Source organism: Monodelphis domestica, chromosome 5, assembly GCF_027887165.1.
Source record: "Monodelphis domestica isolate mMonDom1 chromosome 5, mMonDom1.pri, whole genome shotgun sequence".
Lineage (NCBI taxonomy): Eukaryota > Metazoa > Chordata > Mammalia > Didelphimorphia > Didelphidae > Monodelphis > Monodelphis domestica.
Window position 1 is genome coordinate 292858219 of NC_077231.1, and position 17720 is coordinate 292875938.

The 17720-nt window shown below is 46.0% G+C and overlaps 1 protein-coding gene across 2 annotated transcripts in view; it reads left to right on the forward strand.

Moving 5' to 3' along the window:
• The first annotated feature begins 7705 nt into the window (after window positions 1–7705).
• Window positions 7706–17720, forward strand: part of KAT2B (lysine acetyltransferase 2B) — a 119677-nt gene continuing 109662 nt past the window's right edge. For both annotated transcript variants that reach the window (XM_001380477.4, XM_007505154.3), the window contains exon 1: window positions 7706–8250. In XM_001380477.4, the coding sequence (XP_001380514.3) occupies window positions 7855–8250 (396 nt within the window). In that variant the 5' untranslated portion in view covers window positions 7706–7854. The remainder of the gene's footprint in view (window positions 8251–17720) is intronic.

The window sequence follows — 17720 nt, forward strand, 5'->3', positions numbered from 1 at the left end:
GTTGGTGTCCTCACTCCAATTGCTTGATGCCTTGGGATGCCAACAGACTCCTTTTGTCTCATTTCTTGAGTTTGACTTTAATTGGCCAGGACACGGCCTGATTTTCTTTTAACACGATATGTGTGTCCTTTCATAAGTCACTTCAGAGCTCTGAGCCTCAATTTCTTCATTTGTAAAATGAGAAGATTGGATTAGTTGTCCTCTATGGTTTCTTCTAATTCAAAAGGGGAAAGAAAATAAGCATTTGTATAGCATTTAGCATGTTTTAGAGCCTCTGCTAAGAGCTTTACAAATATTATCGCACTTGCTCAAAGTCTGTGACCCTATGTCCTCAGTTTCCCTCATAGCAAGGGAAGGGAGTGGTTTATATAGTGTCTAGCTCCGGGATCTTTTCAAGTATTGCTCTAAGGAAATACCAAGTAATTTGGATCTCTTTGAGGAACTGGTGCTTGATCTAAGCTGAGAAGGGAGAGAAAGTTGGAAAGACCAAAGGCAATGGATGGAGTCAGCCATGGGGAGAGAGAGACAGAGAGAGAGAGAGAGAGAGACAGAGAGACAAAGAGGAAGGGAGGGGAAAAGAGAGGGGGGGTAGGGAAAAGAAGAGAGAGACAGAGACAGAGAGAGGAAGACAGAGAGGAAAGGAGGGGAAGACAGAGGAGATAGAGAGAGACAGAGAGAAAGACAGAGAGGAAAGGAGGGGGAGAGAGAGAGAGAGAGAGAGAGAGAGAGAGAGAGAGAGAGAGAGAGAGAGAGAGAGAGAGAGAGAGAGAGAGAGAGAGAGAGAGAGAGAGAGAGAGAGGACATAAGAGGAAGAACTGAATGACTTTTCAAAGATTTATTAACTAGTAAGAGTCTATTAATTAAGAAGCTTCATTAATCCTAGTATATGCGTACATCCACACACAGAGACCTATTCCTATCTGTTGATTCATTCATGTATTAGCCTATGTACTGTCAATAGTTACCAAATTCACCCAGTCCCGGGGGTGGGACACAACTGTGAGTGACATCAGAGGGAGGAGGAGGACTTGGAAAATGTATGCACATGAGTAGGATGGAATCCTCCAAAGGACCTCCTTTTTACTGGAGCCTTTCATACAAAAAGCCCCCTGAATGTCTCTGAAAAGGTCTCTTTGTGTTTTGCTGAAGCCTTGTCCCATTAATTCCGGGACAATTAGCCCTTCCTCCCCTTTTGTTCTTGTGTGGCTCGGTCTTCACCGTGACACGTTGGCCTCAGTGGCCAGAGTGGGGTGGTCCTGGCCTCATTGTCTGTCTTCAGCTGTCCTCATTACCTCCGATGTTTCTAGGTGGGATAGTCTTCGGAGTCCTCATTATCTTGGATGCTTCTGGGTGGAGGGGTCTCAGTCCTTTATTTATGCCTTTCAGAAAGAAAGACTAACAAACACACTCAGTTTTTGCTTCAATGGGATTAAGTCAGACTTAATCTCCCTTGCTGACACTATGTTAATTGGTTCATTAATGTGAGATACATTTTGCTTTCCTCTTAAGTATTAATGCTGGATTTAGAGCACCAAGGCAGCGCCAACCCTGCCTAACAGTCCAAGAAAGCTTCAAGGCTGAGGCTGGGTCAGCCTGAGCTCAGGGAGGAAATCTTTAGCCCCAGATAAGAGCAGCAAACAGTGAAATAGGTTAAGGCTTTCCATTCACTTGGCAGATATTATTTCATTCATATCTGTAATTCACAAGAACCGTATAATAGTCATAAAATGATGATAGGTATTATCAGCAATAATAATAGCAACAGTAATAAAAACAACTGGCATTTGTGTAGTGCTTGAAGGTTTACAATGTGCCACAAGTATGTTTTCTCACTTGATCCCTTATTGATAAGAGGAGCTCTTGTCATTTTCATTTTGCAGTTGAGGAAATTGAGTCTAAGAGTGAAGAAGTGACTTGCCAGTAGTCATAGGAAGTGTCTGGGGCCAGCTATGAATGCAGTTCTTGATTACAAGTCCAATGCTCAATCCATTATCGTATCACATAGCTGCCTTAGATTTGGGGGACAGAAATGTTGCCTTCAAAATGGGTCAAGGGGAGACAGATTGAAATAGGAGCAAGGATGGCCCACTTTGAGCTGAACATGCCAGTCTAGAGCTACAGTTTTGTTGCTTTTTTTTTTTCTGGATAGTATTTCCTTGCACACACACACACACACACACACACACACACACACACATATATATATATATGTATAAATATATATATATATTTTTTTTTATTTTAGTTTTTTCAATGAGTTACCAAAATAGTTCTAAATTCTCTGGTCTCTTCCCTAAAATTCCTTTTAAAAAAAAATTAAGAACCTTAGCTTCTGTCTTGGAAATAACACTATATAAAGGTTCTAAGGCAGAAGAGTGGTAAGGACTAGGCAATGGAGGTTAAGTGACTTGCCCAGGGTCACACAGCTGAGAAGTGTCTGAGGTCATATTTGAACCCAGGACCTCCCATCTCTAGTCCTGGCTCTCAGTCCACCGAGCCATTTAGCTGCCCCTTTATTATTTTTTGAAGATTAAAGCATTTAGTTGGGGTTCCTACATGCCAGGCCCAATACATACACACATATATGTTTCATATTTTATATATTCTTATATATACACATGTTGTTTCCCTCATGGAATGGAAGGGCAGAGACTTTTATTCCATCCTATATACCTGGAGCCCCAAACTATATTTAATGATTTTTAAATTGAATTAGGAAAAAAATAACCTTTCCATTCATCAGTAACATTTCTCATCATCTCTCATCATCTCTATGCTGAGGCTATTTGTATGTAGTTTCATGGTTGAAAGTAATCAAGGAAGAGGAAGGGGAAGCCATTCTGCCAGGTATCAACTGGTATATGGCACCATTCTTCTGGGAACCAAAGATCCAAGGCTCAGCTACTCAGTTCTTTTCATATCTAGGCAGCCTTTATTTGGAGGTGATTTAGTCAGTATATGGAATTTCCAGTGTAGAAATTCCTTCTGCCTCAGAGAAGCAAAAAATTTATAATCAAAGATTTGCCTTGCTACAAAGAGGTAAGTGACTTGTCCAAGACCACACTGCCAATATCTTTCACAGGCAGAATTTGAACCTGCATCATCCTGACTTAATGGCTGATCTCTACTGTGCTGGGGCAATGGTACTTCCTTGTATATTTATCTCTGGGCATATTCATATTATCTGTACTTCCTATTATAGAAAATTTGTTTTGAAAAAGAACTGGAGGTTCAGTTGTTTGGCTTAGTGGATAGAGCACCAGGCCTAGAGACAGGAGGTCCTGGGTTCAAATTTGAATTCAGTTACTTCCTAACTGTGTGAACCAGGGCAAGTCACTTAACCTCAGTCGCCTAAATCTTCCCCTTCTGCCAAGGAATTGATAATTAGTATGGATTTTTAGACGGAAGGTAAGGATTAAAAAAAACAAAACTGGATGTGACCAGGAGTCAAAGTCAGGGTCCTGAGCCTGCTGCTCCTTAATTGGGTGAACATGGGGGAGCCATGACTTCTCAGGGCATTAGTTGGATAAGGGGATCTCCTCAGGCTTTTGCCAGCTCTTTTTGCCATACTCCCATCATGAGGATGGAGAAATGCTTCTGACATTGAGGCAGCCACAGAGGTAACCCCTCTGTGGATGTATTCTGTGTCTATCTTCTTTGTACACATTTGTACATTTCTGGCATTACTTTTTGTCTTAGAACTGCTACTGAATATTGGTTCCAAGGCAGAAAAGTGATAATGGCTAGGCAATTGGAATTAAGTGATTTAATATGAGGTCACATTTGAACCCAGGACCTCCTGTCTCCACACTTGATCCCTATCCACCAAGCAAGCTAGCTGCTCCTTGGTAGGTTCTTCCAATGCTTGTTGCTTGACTGATTGGCTTGAGATGAGGAGTAGAATTGGGAAGAGAATTTTGCCTCTGATGTTTCCCATTTTTGTGACCTGGGACAGACTCCTTAGAATGTCTCAGTTTTATCATCTGTAAACTAGGGAGTTGGATGAGATGACCTTTAAGGTCCCCTCCAGTTCTAGGTCTGGACTCCTATGTTGTTGTCATGTCTGATTTTTCATGATCTCATATTGTTCATGGAGGTTTCTTGGTAGGGATATTAGAATGGTTTGCCATTTCCTCCCCTGGTGGAGTAAGGCAAATTGGGGTCAGGTGACTTGCCCAGGGTCATACAGTTAGTTTAAGGTTAGATTTGAACTCTGGTCTTCTTGACTACCTGGCTACCTCCATGGGTGGAAACAAACTCCTCCAGGTGGCATGAAAAACACTTCTCAGGCTGTCCCTAGCCTGTTTTTCTGGACTGATTTCCCCTCCCCTCCCCTCCCCTCCCTACCTCTTGAGGACTCTAGAGTCCAATCCTCTTTCCTCACACAGAACATTCCATCTCCTACTTCTGAACAGGCTGCCACCCATGCCCAGAATGCCTGCCTCTTCATCTCCAGGATTGATTACCACCACTCAAAGCCTGGCTCAGATTCTCACCCTCCCTCCTGCATCAGGTGTGCAGCCTTTCTGATCCTCCACCACCCTGCTTTCCTCCCCTCCCATGGAGTTATTTTTGAATGATTTATATTCAGTGCAAGTTCTGTAGAAGGCCCAAATAGTTGGGGTTAAGCCCAACACTTTGGCACAATGCATGGTACATAGTAGGTGCTTAATACAAGTTTACTGAATTGAATGGAGGGAAAAGTACGAGTTTGGAAGTCCCAGGACCTGGGTACAGCTCAGGCTCTGCAACTCATTACATATTCGACCTTGGGCAAGTCTCTTGGCATTTCTGGGTCATCTAGGAAACAGGGGGTGGGGGGTGGGGGTGGGGGTGGGGTGGGCTGGACTTGACTATGTCCAGCTCTAAATCAGTTTCCTCAGGAGGGCTGCCTCTTTGTAACACAGGATCATTCCCAGCCTGGTGCCTTTTTCCACTTGACAACTTCCTAGAGGCAGCTGCTCATTGATGGATCGGGAGGAAGGAGAGAAGCTGCACCCAGCATCTTGAGCCCCCAACGGGCTTCTAACATAGATGCCTTGGAAGGCAGGCATCTGGCCTCAGGCCACATGTCCTTCCCATGCTGTGAGATATGCCATCATGAAAACCCATTTTCAGCTGTCAGAAATCATTCACCATCCAAATGTAATGACTTTCAGGGTGGATTAAAATGGGATTGCAGAGGGAGCTTTAGTTTCTCCCCATCCTGGAAGCCGGTTGTTTTCCCAAATTATCTGTGGCTTCCAGCCTCAGGCAAAATGCATGCTGATCCGGTTCAGGTGAGGGGAAAGCCAAAGCAGTAGCGATTTTGGAGTGGTTTCGCCACCTCCCAGATCCGAGGTCTTATTTCAAGTGGGAGTCCCTAGTTTACTTTAAGGATTTCATCTGGTTAATATTGAAAACTACAGTACATCAGGCAGGAAAGAAACCTTGAACTTCTTTTAACAGCTTTAAATTATATTGTGCAACCTGATTGGCAGCATTTTATTTATTTATTTATTTTTACTTTGCTTTAAAATTGGGTGGGAGGTATTTCCTTTTTTATAAAAATAGTTTCTGTTTAGATTTGCAATGACTTTTGTTTTGCTTTTATTTTAACTTTAAAAAAACAACTTAAGAGATGAAAAGAAGAGAAAGCTGAGATGGGAAAGTTGGTGGTTTTTTCAGGAATAAGACTCACCATTTCCCACATTTGAAAAATGAGGATAATTACAGCACCTACCTCGCAGGTTGTTGACAGGATAAGATGGATATATTTGCAAAGAGCACTGCAAACCTTAAATCACTATATTAATGCTAGCAGCTATTGTTGAGAAATGCAAAGAATTTGGTTAAATATTCACTTAGATTCCCTATCCTACATCATAGACTTTAAAAGATTCAGAGAAATAATGAGTAGTTTGTGAAAAAGAACTCAGAAAAAAACCTTCAACTGGGGGCAGCTGGATAGCTCAGTGGATTGAGCCAGCCCCAGAGATGGGAGGACCTGGGTTCAAATGTGACCTCAGACACTTCCTAGCTGTGTGACCCTGGGCAAGTCACTTAACCCCCATTGCCTAGCCCTTAGCACTCTTCTGCCTTGGAACCAATACACAGTATTGATTCCAAGAGGAAAGGTAAGGGTTTTAAAAAAACAACAACCTTCAACTGCATAAAGTTAATAAAATGTCCCAATTCCATCTAATTAATAAAAAAAGCAATTAAAACTCATTTCAAAAACTTCCCCCGTCCAAATTTAGTAAGCCCTTGAAGATCAGACAGCGATGGGTTAGTGGAAAAAATCATTGGCTAAAACCTGACATGGGTGGAGCCTTGGCCCTAGTTCTCATTTTGCTGTGTGTCTTTGGCCAAGTGGCTTCTCCTCTCTGGGTTCCAGTTTCTTCATCACTAAAAGGAGCTAAAACAGAATTGCTAAGGTCTTTTCTGACTGAGATGCTTTGATAGGTTTTTGTTTGTTTGCAATCTCTCTCTTCCCCAAACTCTTCAGGCCCAGCAATTCTATTTTGCGTTATAAAGCCCCGATCTAGAAATTGACGGTTTCGAAGTTTTTGGGCCGAAACCCAAAAGACCAACTTTCTTGTAAAGCGTATATTGCCCCGGTCTACTTTATCTTTTGCCACCACAGTTTAGGAATAGTCGAAGGAAGGACTTTTCCCAACCTTTCAATCAAGAAAATCGTTGGGGGGGGGGGGGAGGGAAAGTGGCAGCTTAAAAAAGAAAACAATTCGTCTTTATTTTGGCTAAGTCACAACAAAGAGAAAGATCAGTCCGGATCGGCCGCGTTCGAAATATGTTTCCGCTCTCTAGGGCTCAGAAAAGAGCTGCGTGAAGCTATCTTTTTCCCGAGGGTGGGGGGTAGGGGGGGGAGGGAAGAGGGAGATTGCGGTGAGTGAAATTAACAGGAGCCAGTGGGCAGAGTGCCCAGCCCCCCTCCGGTAGCTTACGCGCCTACACCCCACCCCACCCCCGCCCTCCTGGGACCTGTAGTGCGTGGGGTCCCGCCCTCGCTCGGCCTCGAGCCCCCTCCCCCCAGGCACCCAGCTCGGCCCACTGTAAGGGGTGGGGCTAGCCCACGGGGCAAGGGACTCCCATAGCCTGGGGTTCTTCCAGCAGGTGCCTGGAGATCCCGGTTCCCCGCTCCCTTCTAGCTCTGCTCTGCCGCCTCGCCCTCCGACGGATACCCCCCTCCCCCCCCACGCCGCCACCTCTCCGCCCAACCCCGCCCACATCACGGGCGCTAGGGGACTGAGGGAGACCCGGGTCATCCCCGCAGGGAGCGGAAGAGGAGCGAGGGTTTCAGGGAGGAGCAGCGGCCGCACAGTCGGGCTGCCACACGCATGCACGCTCAGTGGGCCCCGGTGCTGAACATGCCCTTGGCTGTTGCTGCAGCGGTGGCGGCTGTGGCGGCTGCTGCTGCTGCTGCGGGGCGCTGGCACGGAGCCCAGTAGGGCCCCGGGGAGGAGACCCCGAGGGAAGGCGGGAGCGGCGGCGGCCGCGGGGCCGCTAGTGCCCTCCCTCCTGGGGCAGCAGCAGCCCCAGACCTAGCTCCAACAGCAACAGCCCCAGCGGCAGCGGGCAGTTGGGGCTCCGAGCCAAAGGGGAGAGGAGCGGAGCGCAGCCGAGCCGCGCAGCTCAGCGCAGCGCAGGACGCGGGGGAGGAGGGAGGAGAGAGGGGGAGGGGAACACCGAGGGGGAAGGGAGCGGAGAGGGAGGCCAGGCCCCGAGGGGGGGAGGGTCCCTCTCGCCCTCCTCGAGCCCAGAGGCGCCTAGGGAGACCCTGGCTGCTGCTGCTGCGGCGGCGGTGGCCACCACCACACTCCGCCTCCTCCTCCTCCCGTGCTCCGCGGTGGTGGCATGTCCGAGACTGGCGGGGCCGGGCCGGCCGGGGGCGGTGGCGGTGGTGGCAGCGGCGGGGCCGGGGGGCAGCCGCAGCAGCAGCCGCCGCCCCCTCCCCCGCAGCCGCCGCCTGTGCCTCTGCCTCCTCCTCTGCCGCTGCCCCCGCAGGGTTCCCCGGCCGCTGGGGGCGGACCGGCCCGGGCCGCGGCATCCGCGGCCGCTGCTTCTTCTCCTGCCCCCGTCCCGGCCGGCGCCGACCCCGGCGCCTCCTCCGGGCCGGCCGCCGCCGCCGCCGAGAGCCCTGGGGTCGGCAGCGGCGCTTCTACGGCCCGGATCGCGGTGAAGAAGGCGCAACTCCGATCCGCTCCGCGGGCCAAGAAACTGGAGAAACTCGGCGTTTACTCCTCTTGCAAGGTAGGTAACGTTCGCCGCCTCCTCTCTGCCGGGGAGTCCTGGGGCGCAGCCCGGCCCTCTCCTCCTCCCTCCCCCCCATCCCCCCTAGCGTTGGTGACTGGGGCTGGACGGGGCGCCGGCCGGGACCCTCTGCTTCTACAGCCCCGAGGCCTGCCCCCCCATCCCCCCATGGTTCTTCTCTCCTCCCCCTCTGTGCAGCACCGCGGAAGTACAGCTCTCGGGTGAATTGGGCTCTTGGACTGCGTAGTGTGCGTGTGTGTGTTTATGTGTGTGTGCGCGCGTGCACGGTCGGGGCTGGGGGGTGGGGTGGGGTGGTTGGAGAAAGCCGGGGCAGGTGGCGGTTTTTGCCGTCTGAGGGGCCGTGTGCGTGCGGGTGTTGGCTTCGGAGAGGGCGGGCGGGTGAGAAGTTGCTTCTTTGGGGTTTGACTCAGCCTCAAGCGGCTTGCGGGAGGGGAGGGAGCGGGTGAGAAAGTGAGTGGGGAGGGGCGGGGGGCGGTGTCTGCGCGCTATCCTGGAGGACTGGCTTTCAAAGTAGTGTGGGGCTGAAGAGTGTGTGTGTTTAAGTGTTAGTTGGGTGTCTGTGTCCTGGGGAATGGAGGGAGCGATCCGGGCGTGCGCTCCTCCCCTGCTTTTACCGGCGGGCAGTTGGCAGCTGGGCGCTAGGGCTGGGCAATTGGGGGGCGGGGGGGGGAGGAAGGGACGGGACGCGGAAGGAGCCAGCCAGGTGGAGGGGTACTCTTGCTTGGCCTCTGGGATTCGAGGTGCCGGGACTTGGTATCGGAATGCCGGCACACTTCATTTTTGCGTTATTATGAGTTTGCTTAAGACCTTGCCCTAGCTATTTGGGCTGTAAACAGTTTCGGGGTTTGGTAAGCTCCGTTTGGCGGGAGACTGGAGTCCCTCTTAAGGATAAGAGCTGCCCTCTGCCGCTGCTCAGCCCCTTTTTCTAGTGCGCCACACCCCTATCTGTGGTCTGGGATCTTTCTCCTCCCTCCCTTCCCCCAATCCAGATGTGGCCCAGGGTCAGGGTTGAATTCGGAGCTGCCTGGTGGCAGCCACACCGCTCCTGGAAGCTAGTGGCCCTTGGAACGCTAGTCTTTGTTTTGACAGGGTGACAGCTGAAGGAGGCGGGACTCTGAGGTTGTTGCTTCTGCAGCCAGTGACTGGAGGGGGGAGGGGGAAGAGGGGACACCCAAACAGCAGCGCGTTCTGGTTAATCGCTCCCAGACGTGGGTACTTGGGAACCAGAGCCCAGCTTCCCAGAATGGTAGGCCAGTTTCGCCCAAAGAACACAGTTGCATCTTAATAGTGATAACCCAAGGTACTATTTTAAGTATATACTGGACCATCTTGATTTCAGAATCTGAGTCCCTTCCCCCACGGCAGGGTAAACGTCTCCGTAGTAGGTACTACTTCCATGTAAATGCATTTGGGATTCTGGGAGTTTAAAATCCATCGAGTCTAACTACCCTGGCTTGGCCTTCTCTCTCAGCATTACTCTGCCCTCTGCCTGACTGTGCTTCCTTTTGTCTTCTCTTTTCACTTTATTTCTGTCTCCTGTTTTGGAACTTTTATCTCTACCACTTAAGCCTGGAGTCATTCTGTGTTTAATGTCTCTCACTGTGTTAGATTTTGAATCCGGGACCGGTTTCAGATTTCGACTTTGCTACTGCTTATTAATCAATAAGCATTTATTAAGTGCCTACTATGTGCACCATCACTGGGAAGTCATGGAATCCCTTTGGTCTTTAATGAGTCTGAAAAAGAAGTGATTTGGATTAGATGAATTCTAAGTCCCTAGTCTGACTTGAAACGTAGAGGGACAGAACATCAGAGGATCTATAGTTGCCAACACACGTTGACTGGGGAACTCAAGGCAGAGCCATCCTTTTCTTCTTTTCTGCCTAGGCATACATAGGACTTTTTTCAAGTTTTCTTGTAAGGGAGGGAACTAGTGAAGTGGGTAGTTAGGGTAGCTCTAAAATCATTGCAGTAAAGAGAGCTGGGAGAATGAATCATTCAATTCAGATTACACTACTTAAAACAGTTTTAGGTACAATCCTAATTGATTAACTCGGGCATTTAGCATCTACCTTCTGTCTTGTAGGCTCTGTTTATGTGGAGAAATGAAAGGATTTAGAAAAACCAAACCCTCCCAAATCCTGGCTTCCGGAAGTTTGCAATAGGGATACAATCACCGGTGAGGTCAGCTCAGAATGTAATTTAGGTAAAAGGGAAATCCACAAATGAACCAAGAGAATTTATTTTTAAAAATGAAAACCCCAACTTCTGCTCTGTTTGTTTTTTACATGCTGTGATCCAATTTTTAATAATTGTTTTGTGATATTTTACAATCCATGGCCCCCCTCCCTCCCCAAGAAGGCAGGAAATATGATACAGGGTGTACATGTGTTATCATATAATATATATTCCATGTTCCTCATGTTGGGAAATAAGACACATATGGATTACACTAAAGAAAAGTTCATGGGGGAAATAAAGTGAAGAAAATGGACGGGGATTCCCTCAGTTCCTTCTTTGGTGGTGGATAGCTTTCCAAGATAATTTTTAAGGATCTCTTTCCTTCTTATAATTTCAGCATTTCCACAAATGTCCTTTATTTGTCTAGTAAAGAAAAGGGTCATTTAATTGGATATTTTAAAAGGGACTCAATATCTCCTCTTAAGGGCCCCAGTTCACAAAGGACAGAAGGGACAGCTTGGAATCTATTAAAATACCAGCCCCTTAGGCAATCTGGAAAGAAAAGAAAGAGAGAATAGGGAATAGGAGGAGCAGAGGAGACCCAGAAAGACTCCTAAAGAGAAGTTATTTTTACTTTCCTCTTAAGGTTCTCAAAGGAAGAAGAAACTGGGCGCTGATCTTAGCCTGTAGCCTGCTTTTTCCTTCTCACAGGTAGGATGGGCTACCACACCCCTCCTAGAGAAAACGAATTTGTTTAGCAGGGTTCAGGGTAGAGTGCTTCCTTCACTCTGCTTCTTCCCCAGCTTTGGGAATCAGTTCCCCCTCTGCCCTAAGCTACTGATGGGCGAGGTCTGGGTCAGTGATAGTGTGCCAGGATAGGAAAAAACTTGGAGAAATGATACCCTTTTTCTTTTCCAGACCAGGCCAAGCAAAAACAAATATTTAAGTTTGCTACATTTTATTTTTACCGCAGTCATTTTGGGATATACTCATAGCCCACCCCCATCCCCTTCCTTTTTCCCCAAAAAAATTTGTTAAGGAACCCTAGTAAACAGAATGAGTCCTCTCATACTTTGAAGCTGGCTTTTGCCCTAGTCTTCATCCATGGTTCCCAACTCCCTGGGTAAAGAGAAACATTGTACCATCTTTTCTTGAGGGTTGAGTTGACTGTGGTTACAATGTATCTTTGATTCTCTATACTATGTCTCAGAAATTGCATAGGACTTCTGCAAATTTTGTGAGTTAGGATCTTTATTTTTTAATTTCCCCTCCTCCACTGGAAAAAAAAAAGGGAAACTGGTAGCCCTGGTCTAGATCAATATTATGGAAGGGCCAGAAACACACTTGTAACTCCCTGGAAATGTTATTAACACACCAAGAAATCCACCAGATTCCCAGGACTGACCCTGATATACTGTCCCTAAATAGTGGTGTGTTTTTTTTTAACTCAGGTATGGCCTATGATCATACTCTTAATCAGAGTAAGAAATGAGATGACGTGGAAGATGGTAAGGGAATTTTATTTGGATAAAAAGAAACCTTTTTTAAAGGCTCCAAATTTCCAATAAATTGATCCTGCAGTAATTTAACTTTTTTTTTTAAGGTTTATCAACACATTAGGCAATCTAGCCTGCTGGATAATAGCCCAAATTTTGTGTAAAGCTCAGGCTTCGGAGTCAGGAAATCTCCCAAGACGAATTTTATTAAATGCTTCCATTTCACTCAGATACTGACTATATCTACCCTCACTCTGCCTTTATATACTGGTAGGTCAATGGTTGGCTCATTTCACCTTGCCTTTACCTCTGGGAATCCCTTGTTTCCTTCAAAACTGCTTAATGGACACTGGCTACAGGAAGCCTTCCATGATTCCTCCAGATGCTGGTGGATCTTGTACTCTAGGATTCCTCTGGCTGACTTCTCCACAAGTCCCAGGAAATTCATAATTGGAATAACCTTATCATCCTGCAAGGTCTCCTCCCTCCATCTTCAGATTGTCTTCTCATCATCCTCAGCCCCGTCCAATGGGGGTGGGGGTGAAGCCATGAACTCAATCAATCTTGGTTTAAGGAGAGTTCAGTCTAGACATTCCATGCTCTACGTTGGGATTTCTCTGATTGATTTCTCCACTGTCCCCCATTGCCCCCCCCCCCTCCGTAGCTTCTCTTTCTGTCCTCTGCTTGCCCCAGCTTCCTTTTGTGTTCCACCATTACAGTGTAAGCTTCTATCCCCAGCACATAGTAGGTGTTTAATAAATGTTTATGAATTCGTTAAGAAATAACTACATACACATGTAAGGCTCTATCTATCTAGATACATACATCTAAAGGCTCTCTCTCTATATATATACTTTACATATATATATACACTTATATATAATATACTTAATAATAATACTTAATAGTTTGTGAACTAGTTTCTGCCCAATTCCAATTGCCTTCATTTGCTTTGGTGTCTAATTTTCATCTCTATGTCTCTTCCAAGGGAATGGAAGTTCCCTGAGCTTGGGGACTATTTCCTTTGCTTTTGTATCCCTTCGCTTTAATGGAGGTCCTGATACAGAATAAATCATTTGCTAAAAGATGAAACAGTGCTTGTCTTGAAGGGGATTCTGTTTGATCTGGAAAACAGCCTGTTCACGTTAGGTTTCGGACACATTGTAACTGAAGCATCCACACGGTGCCTCTGGGAATGCAAGTGACCCAGTTGAAGATAAGTTGTCCATTAGCTTCCGTGGAGGCAGCGGCTGGACTAAGAGTGCTTCCTCAGCTGTGAAATCAGATTTGGGTAGGTTGTTGGGGCTTCTTTCCTGGAGGAGGACCAGCCTAACTGCCCTCGCTGCCTGCCCTCTTTGGACTCCAGCACACATTGGATTGAAGGGAGGCAGAGTTATGCAAAGACATCAAGCTCATTCTCTCATCCAGAGTCAGAGAAGGCCAGGGCCAAGCCAGAAGAAGTCCGGATCACTAGTGAGTGATGCTTGGGATCAGAGGATAACCTTGGCTTACCCAAGGACTAAGCAAGTTCTAAATGCTAAGAAGCACCAGCTTCCACGGCCTTCATGGTTGTTGGAACAAACAGTTCTCCTGCCCAAAGACTATTAACTCACCACCTGCTGCGATGGTTTATCAGAGTGTGGCCACTGTATGCACTACAGTCTCTTGGTGCCACAGGTGAGAGCTGGATGGCAGGATGAAGGCAGCCAGTGTGAGGACACCAGAGGTACTAAGTGTCTTCCTGGATGCCCCAAATGCCCCGCAGATTTTGGCCCCCAAACCCCAAATCTCTAAACCCAGCCCAAATCTAACTCCAAACTCCCTTACCTGTTTTTTTTTTTAAACCCTTACCTTCTGACTTGGAGTCAATACTGTGTATTGGCTCCAAGGCAGAAGAGTGGTAAGGGCTAGGCAATGAGGGGCAAGTGACTTGTCCAGGGTCACACAGCTAGGAAGTGTCTGAGGCCAGATTTGAACCTAGGACCTCCTGTCTCTAGGCCTGGTTCTCAATCCACGGAGCTACCCAGCTGCCCCCTCCCTTACCTGTTTTTGCTTCCAAACAGATCTCATGTTAGGGGTGTGGGCTCTCTTTGGGGAAGAACAATATGCCATCTAACCATCCCAGTGTATTAGTGGAAGCTTACTTTAATCAGTAGGGGAGCTTCCCCCCTTTTTTTGGCTTGGTCCTGTGCTTTCCTTACTCCAGGGAATTCCTGATGAGGAAAGGGAAACATTGGCTCATCAGTATATAGTCTTAAAGAGTTGCCTGTTGTGTAAAGAGCTGAGGGGATGGCTTTGTGAAGTCAGCCCAACTAGTATCAGAGGCAGGCCTTCAACCAGGACTTCCTCACTCACATTTCACAGCACTCTTTACCTCTTTGCCTTTTGTGGTGCTAAGAGAGGTGCTGATCAAATGATGGGTATTTGACATTTATTAAATGCTAGATTGTGTTCTCATTTTTGTGCCAAGAGGTACACAGACATGATTTCCCCCCCACTGGCTACTTCAAGAGTAGGACAGGAAATGCTGTGTCCACATACTGACACCAGACCAGAAACATGAAGACATGATTGGACAAGAGGTACATGTGTGTCACGGTTAAAATAACAAAAGTCTCTGACTCGAAACTCTGAAAGTTCCTGAATCCATGTGGATGCAGGTCAAAGATAAATGGACAGCAAGCCATATACTGTGTGCAGAGCCTTGAGAATAGACATTTAGATGTGTAATTTATTTCTTATGAGAGCAAAGATAACTGTATCCCATTTTATCCAAATGGACTGCCCATCAAACACTCGATCTGCCCAATAACCTTGGCTTCTTAACCAAAGGCGGTCTGCATTTTGAGGAAAATTCTGCTGTGTCTTGTGGTACCATAAATCTAGTTGAAGCCCCATGGTAGGAAAAATGGTTTTAATGTTATTGGAAGCCCAAAAATCTCTATGGAAACTTTCTCTTCTTAGTAATTTTTTAAAAGGTATTTGCACACATACATTAGATAAATTGATTGTTGACTTTATTAGAACTCTGTGTACTTAGTGCTCTTTTGCATATATATATATATATATATATATATATACTTGCTTTAAAAAATTTCTTTGTAATACATTGTTGTTGTAGAGCCAGTTATTTAATCCCTTTAAAAAAAAAAATCCTCCTAGCCTTCACGCTCCTAAAACATAATCCTCTGAAGTCTTGTATCCTTTCTAGATAGCAAAGCAGCACTTATCACACAACCAAAATTGTAGCACAAAAAATGTTTCTTTTGGCAGGGACAACAAAAAGCGTTTAGGAAAGCTGCCCACATTGATTTTCCCACAAACTTTCAAGGAAACTTTGGGTCCGATGTTTCCTACCCACAAAGAATGCAACATGAACTTAGAAGTAACCAGAAAGGTGTTGCAGGGTCAGGCAGATCGACCTTGCCTTCAGTGTGAGCTCCCAGAGGACAGTCACATATTTTGGGTGAGGAAGGAGGAGGGAGGATTCGTTTTCTTTACCTGTTAGGTGACTTCAACAGGATGGTCATTTGACGGGCAGTAAATGTGGATAAAAGATGCTCTGCAAATCCTAGCCAGACTACTCAGAGATAGTGGAGACTTTGCTGTGGTTTTGGTTCAATCATGTCTGACTCTTGGTGACCCCATTTGGGGTTTTCTTGGCAGATACGGGAGTGATTTGCCATTTCCTCCTCCAGCTCATTTTACAGATGAGGAAACAGAGGGAAATAGAGTTAAATGATTTGCTCAGGGTCACACTGCTAGGAAGATGAGGCTTCCTGACTCCAGGTCAGGCATTCTGTCCACTTCATCACCTTGGAGAACTCAGAGACCATTAGTCCAATAGATGTGAGGAAAATGTGGCCCAGGGTAGGAGGATGAATGACTTACCTGTGTCATACAGGAGGATGCTGGGAAATAAACTGAGATTATAAAATACTTTGGAACAAAGGACAGGCATGTTGGACTTCTTAGATTCTTTAGTATAGAGAACTCTAGGTGTGGAAACCAACTTTTTTGAGATCTGCAGATCATAAAGTCATAGATTCAGATCTGGAAAAAGAATTTCTGGATCATTCCATTCAATTCCTTTTTACATATTAGGATTAGAAATTGAAGACAAGAAGGAGCAGTCATGATTCAGATTCAGATTTTTTTCTTGTTTTTTTTCCTTCTTGTTTTTCTTTTTTAAAAACTCTTATCTTCTGTCTTAGTATCAATTCAAAGAGAGAAGAGTGGCAAGGGCTAGGCAGTGGGGGGTCAAGTGACTTGCCCAGGGTCACACAGCCAGGAAATATCTAAGACCAGCTATAGATTTAGGTCCTCTTGACTTCAGGCCTGACTCTTTATCCACTACTACTTAGCTGTCCCTCAAATCCAGGTGTCCTTATTCCATATCCAAGACAATTTTTTCCTCTACTATTTCATTCCCTTTGCTCTGTAGATTGCCTTGGAATATGAAGGTGAAGCACTTAAACCCAGATCTCTCTTACTTTGTGGGTGGATAGAGGTCCCTTACATACTAGATCCATGCCATCTCGCTTCTTGGATGATGGTCAAATCTTACTCTTCAAACACATTGGGCTTTTCTGCTTGATAATATCAAGCTCAGTATCTTGTAAGTCTTCATCGTTGTAGCTTCATTTTCCCAGCCCACTGGACAGCCATTGTATATTTCTTCAAGGATAATCAGATTTAAAAGGGGCTCTCCCAGAAGTCACCTCCTTTGACCAGATAACACTCTTCTTGTGAAATTGGTTGAGAGGCCATTGCATTCTCAATCCCATCTCACAGTTGAGAAAATTGAGGTCCAGAAGTTAAAGAAACTCTTGAGGCACCGGTGACTGCTTCATTACAGAGACTGGCCTAGAATTAAGGACTTCTGACTCTGAAGAACTACTATCTCTTCTAAGGGAAGACAGTATGTTTATGAGGGCCTCCCCTTGGGCAAGGCAATTACATCATGAAGTTAATTAGAGACCAGGAAATGACAGTGTGTCTTCATTTGTGGCACAGATTGATGCGTTAGCACTTCGGATCTGTTTCAGTTACCTTCTAAGCTCAACATGAGCTCATTTGAGAAGTTGGCAAAGAATGCAGAAACTTTGTCGCAATTCATAGACCATCAGTCTCTAGGACAATTCCGTGGGGTTGTTAGCAAAATGGGGGCCAGATTCTAAGCAGCTGCCTCAGTTTTGAGAGGCTAGATTGCTTTGTAAACCTTAAAAAGCACTATATAGATGGTATTATTACTTAGAGTAACAATCTTCTTGACAGTTATGAACTTCTAATGAATTACTGGTATGCAAGAAGGGATGCTGCAGCTTGTGTTGTCTCTGGAAAGTTGGAAAGCTTCTAGTACCCATGTGCTCAAGAATGTGGTGATGCTCTGAGTTCCTAGATTGATAACTGGAAGGAACTTCAGAGACTGTGTAGAACAGATGAGGTAAACTGAAGTCCTGGGAAGTAATTTGCATCCTATCTCTCAGTTGTGGGCATCAAGCTAATTCTCTCATTTGAAAGATGAATAGAAAAGATAAAGAAAAATAAAGTAAGACCCACAGGAAGGAAGTGACTTGTCCAGGATCACACAGGTTGAAAGTGGCTTTGTTGGCTCTTGAGCTTGGGTTCTGGGACTCCAGATCCACTCTGCACTATATTTTGCTGTTTTTACAAAGCACTGGTTTAGTTTTCTGCAGACTGGAGGTTTTCAAGCAGAGTAATTTTTTCTTTTTCATCTGTTACAGAAGGATTCTTGTTTAGATTCAGGCT